The sequence below is a fragment of the Canis lupus genome, chromosome 4 (genome assembly GCF_003254725.2).
Source record: "Canis lupus dingo isolate Sandy chromosome 4, ASM325472v2, whole genome shotgun sequence".
Lineage (NCBI taxonomy): Eukaryota > Metazoa > Chordata > Mammalia > Carnivora > Canidae > Canis > Canis lupus.
The window spans coordinates 23,538,757-23,558,138 of record NC_064246.1 but is presented as its reverse complement, the minus strand read 5'-3'; the positions used below and the strand labels follow the sequence as shown (position 1 = coordinate 23,558,138).

The 19,382-nt window shown below is 35.6% G+C and overlaps 1 protein-coding gene across 13 annotated transcripts in view; it reads left to right on the top strand.

Annotated features, from left to right (window-relative positions):
• The window catches only part of MICU1 (mitochondrial calcium uptake 1), a 248,629-nt gene that overhangs the window by 63,639 nt on the left and 165,608 nt on the right, over window positions 1-19,382 (top strand). For 8 of the 13 annotated variants that reach the window (XR_007410155.1, XM_025434857.3, XM_025434851.3 and 5 more), the window contains one exon: window positions 11,143-11,317. The exons of the other annotated variants lie outside the window; for them this stretch is intronic. Coding sequence is in view for 7 of the 8 variants with exons in the window: in XM_025434857.3 (XP_025290642.1) it covers window positions 11,143-11,317 (175 nt within the window). In the remaining variant the exon portion in view is untranslated. The remainder of the gene's footprint in view (window positions 1-11,142; window positions 11,318-19,382) is intronic. 13 annotated transcript variants of the gene reach the window in all.

Sequence of the window (19,382 nt, the reverse complement as noted above, 5' to 3'; positions counted from 1 at the left end):
AATCATCAGGGAAATGCAAATCAAAACCGTAAAAAAATATCACTTCATACCTATGAGAATGGTTAGTCTCAAAATAAGGCATAACAATTTTGGTATAGATGTCTAGAAATAGGAATCCTTGTGCACTATCAGGAATGTAAACTGACTTAACCACTTTGGAAAACAACATGGAGGTTTTTCAGGAACCTGAAAATAGAAAATATTCTAAAAATAGAATAACATATAATCCACCATTCCCAAGGAAATGAGAACAGGATCTTGAAGTGATATCTGGACTCCCATGTTTAATTCAGCATTATTCACAAAAGTGAAGATACGGAGACAACCTAACTGTCCTTCAAGAGATGAACGTGTAAAGAAGATTTGCTACACACACACACTCACAAATATTATTCAGCCTTGGAAAGAAGGAAATCCTGCCATTTACATCTACATTGATGGAAGGCATTCTGAAGGCATTCTGCTACTGAGATAAATCAGACACAGAAATAAATATACTATTGTATGGTATCACTTATATGTGAAATTTCAAAAACCTGAACTGATAGCAACAGTCATTAAGACAGTGATTTTCAGAGGCTGGTGGTTGGGGAGTTGGGGAGTTGGGGAGGTGTTGGTCAGAATACAGCCTACAGTCAGAATATAAATATGTTCTGGGATCTAATACATAGTGTTGTGATTACAGTTAATAATACAGTATTGTATACTTGAAAATTGCTAATAGACTAAATCTTAAATGTTCTCACTCAAGAAGATTATAATTATGTGATGTAATGGAGGTTTTAGCTAATACAGTGGTGGCAGATTGATACAGATAAGTATCAAATCAATACATTGTATGCCTTAAACTTACAAAATTATCATTAGTTATATCTTAATAAAAAACTGCTTTGATAATGTAATTTAATGCAAAATATACTTTCAGATAAGGATAAAGAAAACTAACTATCATAATTATTAATATGAATCTGTGAAACTTGCGAAGATCTTGTGGAAAAGACCATCACTAATTGCTGACTGTTCTAGTTGATGGCCAGTATAAAAGGAGGGTCAAATAACAAATGATGTTACTTTTTTTTTTTTCTTCTCAAAATGTGTTATTTTGAAAAAGCACAAAACAAGTTAACTTCAGCCACATACAAATATTCTGTAATTTTATTCCTTCCTTTCTCTTTATGGTACTGATGTCACAAGTTACATCTTTTATATTGTGTATCCATTAACATTTTTTATGATTAAGATTTTTTTTAATATTTGATTTTTGAATTTCTTTTGTAGAATTTAAAGAGATTTACACATCATCATTATAGGACAACAGTATTCTGTATTTGTCCATGTATTTGCCTTCATTAATGAGATTTATACTTTATATGCTTTCATGTTGCAGTATAATATATTTCAACTTGAAGAACTTCCTCTAGCATTTTTTTTTTTTTTTTTTTTTGTAATGCAGGTTTGGTAGTATGAACTTCCTCAGCATTGTGTATCTGGGAACATCTTTCTTTCTCCTTGATTTCTAGAGGACAGTTTTACCAGATATAGTACCTTTGGTTGGCAGTTTTTTCTTTCAGCACTTTCCATATTTCATCCTATTTCTTTATGGCCTATAAGGTCTCAGAGTTTTATGGGATCCCCTTGTACATGATGAGTCACTTTTCCCCTGCTACTTTAAAAATTCTCCCTTAGTCTTTGACTTTTTGGCAATTTGATTATAATGTGTCTTGCTGTGGATTTCTTTGGGTTCCTCATCTTGGAAGTCTGTTGAGCTTCTTCAGTCTGGAAGTCCATTAACTTTCCCAAATCTGAGTTTTCAGGTGTTCAAGGGTTTTTTTTTTTTTTTTTTTTGCCATATTTTCTTTCAATGAACTTTTTTTTAACCTCTTTCTTTCTCTTCCTTCTCCTTCATGTATGCATTGGTTTTCTTGACCTTATTCTGTAAGTCTCTTAGGCTTCTTTTGTGTTTTGTTCCTCTGACTGGATAATACCAAATGATCTGTCTTTGAGTTTACCTTTGAGTTTATCTTCTGCTTGATTGAGTCTACTTTTGAGCCACCCTAGTGAATTTTTCGATTCTGTAATTGCACTCATCAGCTTCAGAATTTGCTTTTTTTAATCTCTCTGGATAGTAATTTTTTAATGCAGTGTTTTCTTGAGCTTAGAGATCATCTTTATTTTGGGTATTTTGAATTCTTTTTCAAGTAATAAATATTTCTGTTTCTTTAGGTTCAGTTTCCAGAGATTTATATTGCTCCTCTGGGCCACATTTCTGTTTCTTCACGCATCTTGCAACTTTGTGTTAAGATTCACATTTTTGAAGAATCAATCACATATCTTGATTTTTATAGATTAGCTTCATACAGAGGAAGACCCTCAGTAATCACCCCAGTTACAGATTATGGTGCCTCTAAAACTTTTGGGAAAGGATACAGCTCCTCTAGGTCTGCGTGGGCAGTTTCTCAGTTGGAGAAGCTTTTGCAGGTTTCTTATTCAAGAGCTTTTGAGATCTTGCTCCCTCTGGTGTTTATCTGCAGCACTGCAAGTTCTCTGTGCTTAGCAGCCAGCCACCTACTCCTCTCATCAGCCGCCAGGCATCCAAAGTTGGCCAGCTCCCCATTACCACCCCAGGTCAGGCGAGGTGCATGCCAGTATTTCAGGCAGTCTTCTGAAAAAACTAGAATGCCAGGCACACCTTCCACTTTTTTCCCTCCCTCCTGAGGGAGAAGACTTGTTTTGTCCCTTCCCCTAATTGTGCTAAGCTGTGCCAACTCTGCAACTCTAAGCTGTGCAGATCACCTCCCACTTTTCTTTTTTCTTATCTACCCTCAGGAATGCAAAAATGCCATCTTCCATCAGCACTCCAAGTGAGGTGAACAGAAACCAGTCCCTAGGGCTGGAATGTTGAACACCCTTTCATTCTCGTTCCTCCCTGGAGTGAGAAACTGTGAGCTGGGGCATTCTCTCCTGGTACTGAGCTGTGACTGCTTGGGGGAGGGACTGACATGGGTAGAGTGAAATTGCTTCTCTTACCCATTTCCATGTGTCTGTTTTTGGCATCATGTTTTCCTGGTGCATTACAGCTTCTTAGCCAGATTTTGGGAATCTCCTAAAGGTATTTTGATCTGTACATTGTTGCTAAATCAGTGTTTCTGTGGTAGACAAAGCCTGGGACTTCCTATTCCGCCATCTTGCTGACATCTATCCATGACTTTATTACATATTTTTCATTGTGTAGGTTAACTTTTTGAGTGTCTGGATTTTTTTGTTTTCCTTAAAAGTATATTGATTTTTGTACTGACAGGTAGTTAACTTATTGGAGAATCTATTTGATCAGCTGGAACTTGTTTTTAAACTTTTTTTTTCCCCCAGCATGGTTTAGATAGAGTATCCTTTGCTCTAGGGCTAAGTCAGCCCTACTAATAAGACAGGACCCATCTGTTGTGTTTACTAAATGCCTTGAGTGTTCAATGATTTGTCACAGCTTGAACACTCCTGCTTGTGAATGCTAGAAATTATTTGGCCTATAGCTCTTTGGTAATTGTTTCTTGTCTAATATTGGATACTTTAATCCTAAGAGTGTACTGTTTAATATTAACAAGGGAGGCTCCATTAGGTTCATGGAACTTTTTCTTCCTGTATTTCCTCCTCTCTGGTCCTCTTGCCCACCAATTCCAGTCACCTCAGCCTCTCCAAACTATGGCCTCAACTTAGCATGGTCACTCTTATATTGCTTGGGATCCTGTTCCTGATCTGGAAAATGTCTCCAAGTAGAACTTCAGGACAACTATAGACCTACTTTTTTTTTCAGACAGTTGCTGTCTATTGTTCAGTATCTTAAAATGTTTTATATATTTTGTTAGATTTTCTGTATTTTTCCCCACTCTAGGAAGGCAAATCTAAGTGTAGTTACTCCATTGGGGTTGAAAGCAGAAGTCTTCTTTCTGTACATCATTATATGTCATCGGTTCTATAATGTTTAAATCACTGTATTATTATATCATTACCACAGTGGAGTCAACTATCAGGAATAAAATAGGGAAAAGACAAAGTGACTCTTGGTAGTGTGCAATTCTTAAGATGTTAAAAGTTGCAGGGGTATAATAGGGTGTAACTTGCCTACTACATATGAGCAGCATTCAGAGTATCATGGGATATCAGCCTGTATGTTTTTCAGAAGAAATTATGAATGCCATTCAATTAATTGGACTGAATAAAGCAGTGTGGTTAGGAGGGTTTCTGGTATACCAAATGATATTGAATGTCTGTAGATTTTCTTTTTTAGAACCTAAGGTTTTTGAGAAATCAGGTTAGAGTCACTCTTTCCAGGAGGCTTTTCCTGAACCTATTCTTTGTCCTTATATATTCTTTATCAGTTGGCTTATCTGTTTTCCCTATTTACTGTGACTTTCTTGATGACAGAGACAGTCTTACTATATTTATCTTAGCAACTAGTGTAGCTCCCACAGCATTTGATTGAAGAAATCTTTTCTTTGTGAATAAATACTTTAGGTCTTCACTTTATCAGCCCATCATCATTTGATTCCACAAACTCTTCAGAAGGAAATAAAACAGGGAAATGATCCAGCCTTGATCAGTTGGGGTCAAGGTTGAAAGGAAATTTGAACTGTGGTCAAAAGATTGATTTTGAACCAGGTGGGAAAACCTATAGTGAGTTAGTTTCTTGTTGCTTTTAAAAAATTTGTTTATTTTGGGATACCTGGGTGGGTCAGCGGTTGGGCGTCTGCCTTCGTCTCAGGGCGTGATCCTGGGGTTCTGGGATTGAGTCCTGTAGTGGGCTCCCTGCAAGGAGCCTGCTTCTCCCTCTGCTTATGTCTCTGCCATCTCTCTGTGTCGCTCATGAATAAATAAATAAAATATTTTAAAAAAATTGTTTAGTTTTAGGATTTAACCTTTTTAAAAAGTTATTTTTCTTACTTATAAATTCAAATACTGTTTTGCCTTTGTTAACATGCATAAAATACTATTTATAAGTAAGTGAAATAACTATTGGTTTTTATATTCTTTAAATAGTTACGTAAAAGGAATGCATTAAGAATTTTCTCATATTGTATTTTAATCCCAGCATATATTTTTCCAATCCCTTTCTGGTCAATATAGATAAGGATTTCCATTTTTGTTCCATAATCAGCCATAGCCACATTGCCTACTTTCTCTGTATAAGGCACTGGGTTGGGAACTCTGGATGATTGGAAGAGTAGTGTCCAATCTTTCTCCCTTTTTTTTTTTTTAAGTTTTAATTATTATTCCAGTATAATTTATGTACAGTGTTTACATACACATTAGTTTCATGTGTACAATATAGTGATTCAACAATTCTATATGTTACTCAGTGCTCATCACATTGTGCTCACTTCAACAGCACTTGCACTCAGTGCTCATCACAATAAGTATACTCTTAATCCCCTTTATCTCATGTTACTCATCTGCCCACTCCCCTCCCCTCTGGCAGCCATTAGTTTGTTCTTTGTATTTAAGAGTCTTTTTTTTTCTTTTGTTCATTTGTTTTGTTTCTTAAATTCCCCATATGAGTGAAATAATATGGCATTTGTCTTTTTCTGACTGATTTATTTTACTTAGCATTTTACCCTTTATACCCTCTAGATTGATCCATATTGTTGTAAATGGCGAGATTTCATTCTTTTGTATTGCGGAGGAATATTCCATTGTATGTGTATACACACATCTTCTTTATCCATTCATCTATTGATGGACAGTTGGGTTTCTTCCATATTTTGTCTATTGCAAATGATGCTGCAATAAACATAGGGGTGCATCTATTATTTTAATTAGTATTTTCATATTCTTTGTGTAAACACCCAGTGGTGGACTTACTGGATCATATGGTAATGTTAGTTTTAACTTTTTGAGCAACCTCTATACTGTTTCCACAGTGGCTGTACCAGTTTGCATTTCTAGCAGTGCACAAAGTTTCATTTTTCTACACATCCTTACCATCATGTGTTGTTTTTTGTGGTTTTGGTTTTAGCCATTCTAATGGGTGTGAGGTGATACCTCATTGTGGTTTCGATTTGCATTTCCCTAATGATTAGAGATGTTGAGCATCTTTTCATGTGACTCTTGGTTATCTGGATGTCTTCTTTGGAGAAAGGTCTGTTCATGTCTTCTGCCCATTTTTAAAATGGATTATTTGTGTTTTGGGTGTTGAGTTGTATAAGTTCTTTTCTATTTTGGATACTAACCTCTTATCATATATATCATTTGCAAATATCTTCTCCCATTCAGTAGATTGTCTTCTTGTTTTATTGATTGTTTCCTTTGGTGGGCAGAAGCTTTTTATTTTGATGCAGTGCCAGTAGTTGTTGTTTTTTTGTTTGTTTTAATTTCCCTTGCCTCCAGAGACATATCTAGAAACTTTTGCTACAGGTCTCACATTTAGGTCTCTGATCCATTTGGAGTTTATTTTTTTGTATAGTGTAAGTACTTTGGTTTCATTCTTTTCCATGGAGCTGTCTTGTTTTCCCAACACCTTTTGTTGAAAAGACTCTTTCCCATTGCATATTCTTTCCTCTGTTGTAAATTAATTGGCCATATAATTATGGGTTTATTTCTGGGCTCTTTGTTCTGTTGATATATGTGTCTGTTTTTGTGTCAGGACCATAGTGTTTTGATTGCTACAACGTTGTAGTATGTCTTTTTTTCTTACTATGGAGTCCCACATGAGGCTTGAACTCATGACCCTGAGATCAAGACTGAGCTGAGATCAAGAGTTCAATTTGAGGGTAGGAGTGGGGGGGAAAGAGTTGGACACTTAACTGAGTGAGCTTCCCAGGCGCCTATTGGTCCTGTAATGTATCTTGAAATCTGGGATTAGGATAAATAACTCCAGTTCTCTTCTTTTTCAAGATTGCTTTGGCTATTTGGGATGTTTTGTGGTTTCATACAGATTTTGGAATTATTTGTTCAAGTTCTGGGAAAAATACTGTTGGTATTTTGATAGGGATTGCATTAAACCTGTAGATTGTCCTGGGATGTATGGACATTTTAGCAATATTTGTTCTCCCCATCCATGAATATGGACTGTCTTTCCATTTGTTTGTTTCACATTCAGTTTCTTTCATCACTGTTTTATATTTTTCAAAGTACAGGTCTTTGACCTCATTGGTTAAATTTATTTCTAGGTGTTTTTTATTATGTTTGCTGCAGTGGTAAATGGGATCGTTTTCTTAATTTCTTTTTCTGCTACTTTATTATTAGTGTACAGAAATGCAACAGATTTTTATATATTGATTTTATATTCTGCAACCTTACTGAATTCATTTATCAGCTCTAGAAGTTTTTTGGTGGTCTTACGAGTTTTCTATATGTAATATATTATCTGCAAATAAGGTTTTAATCTGTTTGGATTCCTTTTATTTCTGTGATTGCTAGTAGCTAGGATTTCCAGTACTATGTTAAATAAAAATGATGAGAGTGGAATCCTTGTCTTTTTCCTAATCTTAGGGGAAAAGTTCCCACTATTTTACTATTTGGTATGATGATAGCTATGGGTTTTTCATATATGGCCTTAGAAATATGTTCCCTCTAAGCCTACTTTGTTGAGGGGTTTTATTATGGATTGATGTTGTGATTTGTCAAATGCTTATTCTGTATCTATTGAAATGATCATATGTTGTTGTTGTTGTTTTAAGGTTTTATTTATTTATTCATAAGAGACACAGAGAGAAGCAGGCTCCTCAAGGGGATCCTGATGCGGGACTTGATCCTGGAACTCCGGGATCATGCCCTGAGCCAAAGGCAGACACTCAACCTCTGAGCCACCTAGGTGTCCCAATCGTATGGTTTTTATTCTGTTTCTTGTTGATGTGATGTATCATGTTGATTTGCAAATATTGAAGTATCCTTGCATACTAGGAATAAATCCTGCTTGATCTTGGTGAATGAGTTTTTCAATGATTGTTGGATTCGGTTTGCTAATATTTTGTTGAGGATTTCTGTGTCTGTGTTCATTGAGATAATGGCCTTGAGTTTTCTTTGTAATGTCTTTATCTTGTTTTGTTATATTCTGGTAATGTCTGTCTCATAGAATGTATTTGGAAGTTTTCCTTTCTCTTCTATTTTTGGAATATTTTGAGAACAGGTTTTAAGTCTTCTTTAAATGTTTGATAGATTTTACCTGGCCTGCGAAGCCATCTGGTCCTGGACATTTGTTGGTTGGGAGTATTTTGATTTCTGATTCAATTTCATTGCTGGTAATTGATCTGTTCAAGTTTTCTATTTTTTTCCTGATTCAGTTTGGGGAGGCTATATGTTTTTAGGAATTTATCCATTTCTTCTAGGTTATCCAATTTGTTGGCACATAATTTTTTATAATATTCCTGTATAATCCTTTGTATTTCTTTTTTTTAATCCTTTGTATTTCTGTGGCATCAGTTGTTATTTCTCCGCTTTCATTTCTGATTGTGTTTCTTTGAGTTCTCTTTCTCTCTCTTTTTGAGAAGTCTAGCTAAACGTTTATCAATTTTGTTGATCTTTTCAAAGAATCAGCTTCTGGTTTCATTGTTTTGTTTTTAGTTTCTATTTAGTGTATTTCTACTCTAGCTTTTATTATTTGCTTCTTCTGGATAGCCTGTCTCTTAATGATCTTAACCATGTTGAACAAGATGACATGCTGATATTTGACAGTTTTTGGTTTGTAAAAGGAACAGAGTCATTTGACTCTCTCTGATAGTTAGAAAGCAAGATTCTGGGAATACAAAAAATAACAAATTATATGATATGGTTTAGTCACTAAATCATGTAGCAATTTGAAAGAAGAGGATGAAGAAATTAGGAAAAATCTTTGGAGAATACAGCGTCAGTTTCGGTCTCTAATCAGCTAGAGGGACCTCTGAACGTTTAGTTTTTTCTTGCTATTAATAATTGGGTTAACCTGGTAAGCCCTAGAATTTTTTAATGTTCATGTTTTTATTTGAATACCATTTTTTTTATTCTTTTGGTCCCACATTTATTCTTTCAATTTATTTTTTTGTATTTAAAAAAATAACAAAATGTATCATCCTAACCATTTTTAAGTGTACAGTTCAGTAGTGTTAAATATATTCACACTATTGTCAAACAGATCTTTAGAACTTTTTCATCTTGCAAAGCTAAAATTTTTTACTCATTAAATACCTCTGTTCCCCCTTGCAGCCCCGGGTTACCATCATTTTTTTTTCTGTCTCTGTGAAAATAGACTATGTTAGATACCTCATATACGTGGGATCATTCAGTGGCTTATTTCACTTAGCATAATGTTCTCAAGTGTCATCCATATTGTAGTATATGATATGACTTCTTTCCTTTTTAAGTTTTTTTTTTCAGAATTACTTAACAAATTGTTTTTGGCATACAAAAAGCTGTACATAACTAATGCAGACAACTTGAGGTGTTGGAGATAAGTATACATTTCTGATCCATCATTAACAATCTATGCCATAAACCTGTCCATCACCTTAGAAGTTTTTTCCGACCCTCTCATATGTCATTATTATAAGTTGTTTTATTAATAAAATACTTAACGTAAGATCTACCCCCTTAACTAATTTTTAAAAGATTTTATTTATTTGAGAGAGAAAACAGAGAGGGATTGGAGGGAAGAGCAGAGGGAGAGGGACAAGCAGACTATGAGCTGAGCATGGAGCCCAAAGTGGGGCTCAATCCCAGGACCCTGAGACTACTACCTGAGCTGAAATCAAAAGTGGATGCTTAATGCACTGAGCAACCGAGGTATCTCCTCCTTGTAAATTTTTAAGTATACAGTTCAGTTTTGTTAACTATAGGCACTATATGCAGTTCAGCAGACCTCTAGGACTTATTTACTTTATGTAATTGAAAATTTGTACCCTTTGACTAATATCTCCCCATTTCTCCTTGCCCCAGCCCTTGGAAAGTACCATTCTATTCTCTGCTTTTGTGGGTTTGAATATAATATAGTACTTGTTCTCTGTGTCTGGCTTATTTCACTTAGCATAGGTTCATCTGTGTTGTCATAAATGGCAAGATTTCCTTCCTTTTTTTAATGCTGAAGAGTATTCCATTTTGCATGCAAGTGTATGTCTGTGCCACACACATTTTAATTATTTGTTGACTGATAGGCATTTATGTTGTTTCCCTGCCTTGGCCATGGTGAATAATGCTGCAGTGGACATGGGAATATAGATATCTCCTTGAGATCCTGATTTCAGTTCCTTTGGATATATCCAAAGTGGGATTGCCGAATCATATTGCACTTCTGTTGTTAGTTTTTTTGAGGATCTTCCATCCTGTTTTCCAAGGTGGCTGTTTCAATTTACATTTCCCCCACCAGTGTACCGGGGATCCCTTTTCTCCACATCCTCACCAACACTTGTAATCTTTTTTTTTTTTTTTTTTTTTTTTTTTTATTAAAGCTGTCCTACCAGATGTAAGGTGATATCCCATGGCAGTTTTAGTTTGCCTTTCCCTGATGATTACTGATGTTGAGCATATTTTCATATATATGTTGGCTATTTATGTATTTTTTGAGAAATGTTTGTTCACTTCTTTTGCCCATTTTTAAATCAGGTTATTTGAGTTTTGTTTGTTTGTTTTGCTATAATGTTCTAGGAGTTCTCTATGTGTTTTTTTTTCTTTATGTGTTTTGAATGTCAGCCCTTTGTTAAATATATGGTTTGCAAATATTTTCTCCCTTTCCATAGGTTGCTCTTTTATTTTATTCTTTCGCTGTCCTGAAGCTTTTTAGTTTTGTGTAATCCTGCTTGTCTCTTTTTTTCTTTTGTTGCCTGTGCTTTTAGTATCAGATCCTTTATTTTTAAGGCTGAATATTATTCTGTTGTATGTATATACCATATTATCTTTATTCACTCATTTATCGGTGGACATCTCAGTTGCTTCAAACATTTTAGCTATTGTGAGTAATGCTGCTGTTAATATGAATGTACAAAAATCTCTTCATGACTCTACTTTCAATTCTTTTGGATATAACCAGAAATGGGATTGCTTGGATTATATGATAGTTGTATTTTTAACTTTTTGAGGAACCTCTTCATGTAGAAGTTTTCACAAATTATCATTGCTGTTACTTCTACTAAACTATATGAAAATCTTATTTCTTGAATAATGCAATTTTTTTTTTTAAATATCCAGGGCCCTTGCAGAATCTCCACCATCTGTAAACAACCTAAAGAATGAACTTGGTGATAAAGGGAAGAATAAAGATGAAGGGGAAGTTTGTAACCATGAAAAAAAGGCTGCAGGTGTTTGTCTTGAGCCTCATCAGGAAGAGAAAAAGAAGAAACGTTCTGGATTCAGAGACAGAAAAGTATGGAACACAATCTTATAAATTAATCAGAACTCTTTAAATTTTTTTAATTTATTTATGATAGTCACACAGAGAGAGAGAGAGGGGCAGAGACACAGGCAGAGGGAGAAGCAGGCTCCATGCACCGGGAGCCGGATGTGGGATTCGATCCCGGGTCTCCAGGATCGTGCCCTGGGCCAAAGGCAGGCGCTAAACTGCTGCGCCACCCAGGGATCCCCAGAACTCTTTTTAATTCTAAATTAGAATAATGTGGTTGGGTCTCTTTTATCATTTATTTCAGATGATTCATATTCTCCTTGCAGATACCACCTCTCTGCTATTTTCTATCATGTTCTAAGGCAAATGTACTCTTGGAATGTGAAGTTAATGGAGCTAGTGAAGATCTAGATTGGTAATCAGGATTTGCATATATTTTCTTCCCTCTTTTAATGTAACTACTTTAGTTGATTCTTGCTTTCCAGACCTTTCTGATGCTAGATGTTCTTGGGTATTTTGAATCTTTGGTACAACTGATTTATGATGCCAAGTTGTAAAGGCAGAATAACATCTCTTTGGAAATATACAAATATTTCCAAAAATTCAACTAATTTTGATAATAGAAGCTTTGAATGACCTCAACATTTTATATCTTTAATACAATCTGCTTTTTATAGAGGTCTGCCTCAGAAAAATTTCAATTCCAGTGTAGTAATGCTTATGATGATGAGCATTTGAATTCAGGAGACATGAGTGATGAAAAGTCAAAAGGATGAATTTCTTAGACATTTTGCAGGTTAATGTTCAAGTTTAGGGAATTGACTTCATTTGCTAAAATGTAGCTAATTGCAACATGATAATTTGAGTTATTTCTGTGTTGTGTGTTCGTATGGTGTATATTTGCAAGAAGAGTTCCTTTGAGAAATTTGGATCATTTTTTTGTTTGGATCAAGTTATCAAATATGTCTTTTTATTTCTTAATTCCATTTCTAGTTGAGGTAAATTTGAACAAAAATTATATATTACAAGTTAATTGTCAACTATCCTGGTATTTCCACAATGATACATTTATTTAATCTTTTGCCCTGAGTGATTTTGAGTAAAATTCCAATTTATCTGGTACCAGCACTTTCATTTTTAGTCAAACTTTCCATTTTACAAAATAGAGATAAAATTGCCCAAATAAGCATTTATTTTTGAACTTTCCATTTTCTTCTCCTGCTTCCTGCTTAGCAGTGACTATATATCATACTTCCCAGAAAGAAATGAAAGCCTGATAAGTGTAATTTACTTAATTTGTAACTCCCATGGCTATAAAACCTTTCTAACCTATTTCTGAAATCATTCTTCTTTCATTAAAGTCTCAGTAGGAGACCGGTGTTTTTTCTATTCAAGGATAATTGTTCCACATGTCATCCTGTTTCCCAACAACCTGTTTCAACACTTATTTTTTCCTCTGTCCAATTTCCTCAGTTGCTCTTTGCTTTTTCACCGATTATATAGTATACATAGACATGTTAAGGATCTTTCCATCTTTAATAAAATAATAAATTGCATTTTTTAGCATGTGTTGTTTTCTCTTGTTTTTTTTTTCTATTTTTTTTTTTATTTTATTTTGGTTTGTTTTGGTTTGGCTTTTGGGTTTTTTTGTTTGCTTGGTTTTTGCCATTCATTCTTTCCCTGCTATACCAAGCTGCTCCAGTCTCTACAGGCTATCTTTGACATCCTCACCTCGCACTTAAACTCTTTGGCTTTGTCCTTTTATGTTGTCTTGATTTTTGTGTAATATTTCAAATATTCAGGAAGAAAAAAATAGACTACTATAATGAACATACATGTATCTGACATTGATTTTTGTCAGGTTTTAACATTTGACTATATTTGCTTCAGTTTTTTTTTCTATAAAGATTTTATTTATTCATGAGAGACACATAGAGGCAGAGACATAGGTAGAGGGAGAGGCAGGCTCCCTGTGGGGACCTTGATGTGGAACTTGATTCCAGGACCCCAGGATCACGACTTGAACCAAAGGCAGATGTTCAACCACTGAGCCACCTATGTGCCCCACTTCAGTTTTTTTTAAAGAAACAAAATGAATTTATAAAGTACGTTGCTGTATACTTTCCCAAATCCTATTTTTTTCTCTTTTTCGGAGGTAGACCATTGTCTTTAATTTGTAATTTATTAATGCTATGCATAGCCTGGTTCTTTTGTGTGTTTTATTTTTAATTTAAAAAAAATTCTCAGGTGCAAAGAGTTAGGACAGTCCTATCACTCAGTTTATGTTATACTATCATTGTATATACTTCTCTCTTTTATTTAATATTTATATTCTTTTATCTTTTTTCACTTGAGTTATTTTTAATTTTTTAATTTTTAATTTTATTATCTCCTCTGGCACATCAAGTCCTGAATTCTAAAAAAGTCTTACACACTGCTTCAGTATTGCTTCATGGCCATTTCTTTTCTCTTGGAACTCTTCTTAAATGTATCTTGGATCTCACAATCTGTACTGTTTATCTTGTAACTGTTCTTTTATATTTTTTTCATTAGTTCTTCCCCTACTTTCCTGGGGTCTCTTCCTTTTCTTCCCCTCTTTTTTTTTTTTTTTTGTGTGTGTGTGTGTGGTGATAAAGTAGTTAAAACATCACATTTATCATGTTAACCATCTTTAAAGTATACATTTAATCACAGAGTGTCACCACCCATCATTTCCATAATTGTTTTCATGTTATAAAACTGAAAATCTGTACCCATTAAATAACTCTTTACTACCCCTTCCCCCAGCCCCTAGCAACCACCATTCTGCTTTCTCTCTGAATTTGAATACTAAAAGAACCTCATACAAGTGGAATCATACAGTATTTGTATTTTTGTGTTTGGCTTATTGTACTTTGTGTAATGTCTTCAGGGTTCGTCATATTTTAGCATATGTTGGAATTTCCTTATTTTGAGGGATATTCCAGGGTACATATATATCACGTTTTGTTCTTGCACTTATCCTCTAATGGATACTTGAGTTGCTTCCACATTGTAGCAGTTGTGAAAAATGATACTGTGATCATAGGTAAACAAATATCTATTGAAGACCTTGCTTTCTGTTCTTTTGGGTATGTACCCAGAAGTGAAATTGCTAGATCATATGCTAATCCTATTTTTAATTTTCTTATGGAACCTCCATACTGTTTTTCACAGTAATATACCATTTTACATTTCCACCAGCAAGGGTTCTACTTTTTCATATCTTTGCCAGTGCTTGCTATGTTCTATTCTTATATTAGCCATCCTAACAGATGTGAAGTGATATCTCAGTATAGTTTTCATTTGCATTTCTGTAATGATCAGTGTGATGTTGAACAACTTTGCATGTGCCTAGTAGTCATATTTCTTCCTTGGAGAAATATTTGTTTACATCCTTTGCCAGTTTTTTAACTCTGTTATTGTATTTTTTTAATTATTAAGTTTTAGGAGTTCTCTGTATAATCTATTTGTTAACTCCATAACAGATATATCATGTGCAATTATTTCATCTCATTATATAATTGCCTTTTTACTCTATTGACATTATCTTTTGATGCACACAATTTTTAAAATTTCATGAAATGCACTTTGTCTTTTTTTTTCTTTGTTGCTTGTGCCTCCAGTGTCATACCCAAGAAATCATTGCCAAATCTAATGTGAAGATTTCCATCTATGTTTTCTTCCATAAGTAATATAGTTTTAGGTCTTCTATTTTGGTCTTTGATCCATTTCAAGTTAATTTGTTTTAAAGATTTATTTATTTATTTTAGAGAGAGAGAGCGGGTCAGCACATGAGAGTAGGAAGGGAGAGGTATGGGGAAGAGAGAAGAACAAGCAGACTCCACACTGAGCGCAGAGACAGTCGCAGGGATTAGTACCATATTCCATGAGATCACGACCACAAGTTGGATGCTTAACCAACTGAGCTACCCAGGCACCCCTCAAGTTAATTTCTTAATATGGAGTTAGATAAGGGTTCAGCTTCATTCTTTGGCATGTGGATACCAATATTCCCAGCACTGTTTGTTGAAAAAACTATTCTTTTTCCATTAAATGGTTGTGGCTCCCTTGTCAAAAATCAGTGACCATGTATGTAAGGGTTTATTTCTAGCTCTATATTCTATTACAAATGGTCTATATGTTCTTTTGATGACTAGTTTTGTAGTATGTTTTAAATCAGGATGTAGTAGTCCTCCAACTTTGTTATTTTTTTTCAAAATTTGTTTTGGGACACCTGGGTGGCTCAGTCAGTTAGTCTGCCTTTGACTCAGGACATGATCCCAGGGTCCTGGAATCCAGTTCCACATCAAGCTCCCTGCTCTGGGATGTCTGCTTTTCCCTCTGCCCTTCTCACCTGCTCATGATCTCTCTCTCTCTCTCTCTCTCTCTCTCTCTCAAATAAATAAATAAAATCTTAAAAAAAATTTTGTTTTGGAGTCCTGAGAGATTCCATGACACGTATTAGTTGTTTCCATATCTTGGCTATTGTGAATAATGCTGTAATGAACATGGTAGTATAGATATTTCTTCAAGATATTGATTTTATTTTCTTTGAATATATACCCAAAAGTGAGATTTCTGGAAGATGTGGTAGTTCTATTTTTAATGTCTTAAGGAACTTCCATACTACTTTCCATAGACGCTGAACCAATTTACATGTCCACCAACAGTGCAAAAAGGATCCCTTTTCTCCATATCCTCACCTACGCTTGTTATCTTTACTCTCTTTTTTAATTAAATATTGTATTTATTTATTGGAGAGGGGGCACTGAGAGGGTGGGTGGGCAGGGATCCCAACATGGGACTCAGTTTTAGGACTCCAGGATCATGACTTGAGCTGAAGGCAGATGCTTAACACACTGAGCCACCCAGGTCCTCTTTTCTCTCTCTTTTTTTAAACTTTTTTTTTTTTAAAGATGTATGTATGTATGTATTTATTTTTAAAGATTTTATTTATTTATTCATGAGAGACAGAGAGAGAGAGGCAGAGACACAGGCAGCAGGAGAAGCAGGTTCCATGCAAGGAGCCGGATGCGGGACTTGATCCCGGGACTCCAGGACCATGCCCTGGGCCGACGGCAGGCGCCAAACCGCTGAGCCACCCGGGGATCCCAATGTATTTATTTATTTGAGAGAGAGAGAGTATGTGTGTGTGCGCATGTGCGCAGAGGGAGAAAATCTTCAGGCAGACTCCCCGCTGGATATGAAGCCTGATGCAGGACTTGATCTCACAACCCTGAGATCATGACCTGAGCTGAAACCAAGAGTCAGAGGCCCAGTCAACTGAACCACCCAGGCACCCATCTTTTCTCTTTTTTTTTTTTTTAATTTTTTAAAAAAATTTTATTTATTTATGATAGTCACAGAGAGAGAGAGAGAGAGAGAGGCAGAGACACAGGCAGAGGGAGAAGCAGGCTCCATGCACCGAGAGCCCGACGTGGGATTCGATCCTGGGTCTCCAGGATCGTGCCCTGGGCCAAAGGCAGGCGCCAAACCGCTGCGCCACCCAGGGATCCCTTCTCTTTTTGATCCTAACTATCTAACAGGTGTGAGGTGATATTTCCATGTGGTTTTGATTTACATTTTCCTTTTTTTTTTTTTTTTTTTAAGATTTTATTTATTCATAGAGACAGAGGGAGAGAGGGGCAGAGACACAGGCAGAGGGAGAAGCAGGCTCCATACAGGAAGCCTGACGTGGGACTCTATCAGGGATCTCCAGGATCACATCCCAGGCTGCAGGCGGCGCTAAACCGCTGCGCCACCAGGGTTGCCCTGATTTACATTTTCCTGATGATTAGTGATGTTGAGCACCAAGCACCTTTTTATGTGTCCATTGATCATTTGGATGTCTTCCTTGGAAAAATGGCTTTTTAATTCAGTCTGCCCATTAAATTGAATTGGTTTTTGTAGGATTTTTTGTTTTCGTTTTCGCTTTTTTTTTCTTTTGGCTTTTAAAGTTTTTAATTCCACCTAATTAACATACAGTGTTGTACTGATTTCAGGTATACAGTATAGTGATTCAACAGTTCCATATATCATCCAGTGCTCATCATCACACTTGCAGTCCTTAATCCCCATCGCCTGTTTAACCCATCTCCCCATTCCCTTCCTCTTTGGTAACCACCAGTTCTTTATACTTAAGAGTCTGAATTTTTTGTTTGGTTGATTTTTAAAGTAGACTCCTCACCCGGTATGGAGCCCAATGTGGGGCTTAACCTCACAAGATTGAGACCTGAGCTGAGATCAAGACTCAGACACTTAACCAACTGAGCTACCCAGGTGCCCTAAATATCTGTTTGTTTGTTTGTTTGTTTTTTAAGATTGTATTTATTTATTCATGAAAGACACACACACACACAGAGGCAGAGACATAGGCAGAGGGAGAAGCAGGCTTCATGCAGGGAGCCTGATGTGGGACTCGATCCTGGGTCTCCAGGATCACACCCTGGGCTGAAGGCAGGCGCTAAACTGCTGAGCCACCCAGGGATTCCCTAAATGTCTGGTTTTTGTCTTTATTTCCTTTGCTATTTTTTTGTTTCTTATATTCCACACATAAGCGAAATCATATGGTGTTTGTCTTTTTCTGACTTATTTTCATTTAACATTTTACCCTTTAGAACCATCCATGTTATATATATACTACCTCCTTTTTACCTTTTTGTCTATTAATGGACATCTGGGTTCCTTCCATATTTTGGCTTTTGCAAATAATGCTGCAATAAATAGGGGTATATATCTTTTCAAATTAGTGTTTTTGTTTCTTTGGGTAAATACTCAGTAATGGAATTACTGGATCATATGGCAGTTCTGTTTTTAAGTTTTTGAGGAATCTCCATACTGTTTTCCATAGTGGGTGCACCAGTTTGCATTCCTACCATCAGTGCACAAAGGTACCCTTTTGTCCACATCCTCGTAAACACTTGTTTCTTCTATTGTTAATTTTAGCTATTCTGACAAGTGTGAAGTGATACCTCATTCTGGTTCTGATTTTCATTTTCCTGATTAGTGGTGTTGAGCACTTTTTGCTGAACCTGTTGGTCATCTGTATGTCTTCTTTGAAAAAAATATCTATTCAGATCATCTGCCCACTTTAAAATCAGATTTTTTTTTATTGTATGAATTCCTTGAATTTGACAAAATACAACATCTTTTTTTTTTTGTGCTAAAGACCTGAATGAATTGGGTATAGAAGAAACATACTTCAACTTAAGAAAGGCGCTATATAACAAACCTACAGCTAACATCATACTGAACACTGAAAGGTTGAAGTCTTTTCCTCTGTAATGAGAAAGAAGACAAGGATGCCCACTCTAAACACTTTTACTACATAGTACTGGAAGTTCCACCTAGAGCAGTTTGGAAAGACAAAGAAATATAAGGCATCCAAATAGGAAAGAAAGAAGGAAGATTGTTATTATCTGCCGATCATATGTTCATATATAACGATAATCCCAAAGACTCAATCAAAAAGCTGTTGGCGGGATCCCTGGGTGGCGCAGCGGTTTAGCGCCTGCCTTTGGCCCAGGGCGCGATCCTGGAGACCCGGATCGAATCCCACGTCGGGCTCCCGGTGCATGGAGCCTGCTTCTCCCTCTGCCTATGTCTCTGCCTCTCTCTCTCTCTCTCTCTCTGTGTGTGACTATCATAAATAAATAAAAATTTAAAAAAAAAAGCTGTTGGAACTGATCAACAAATTAGCTAAGTTGCAGGATATAAAATCAACATACAAAAAAAAAAGATTGTTTTTATACACTAACAATGAATTATCTGAAAAAGAAATAAAGATAATTATTCTATTCACAGTAGCATCAAGAACAACAAAATACACAGGAATAAATTTAACCAAGGTAATGAAACATTTATACAATGAAAACTACAAGTCTTTGATGAAAGAAATATAAGACACACGCAAATGAAAAGATATCCTGGGTTCATGGATTAGAGCAATAAATGACATTTAAATGTTTTTACTACCCAAAGCTATCTGTATGTACATTCAATACAATACCTGTAAAAATTCTATTCACATTTTTAACAGGAAAGGAATCCTAAAATTTGTATGGAACTA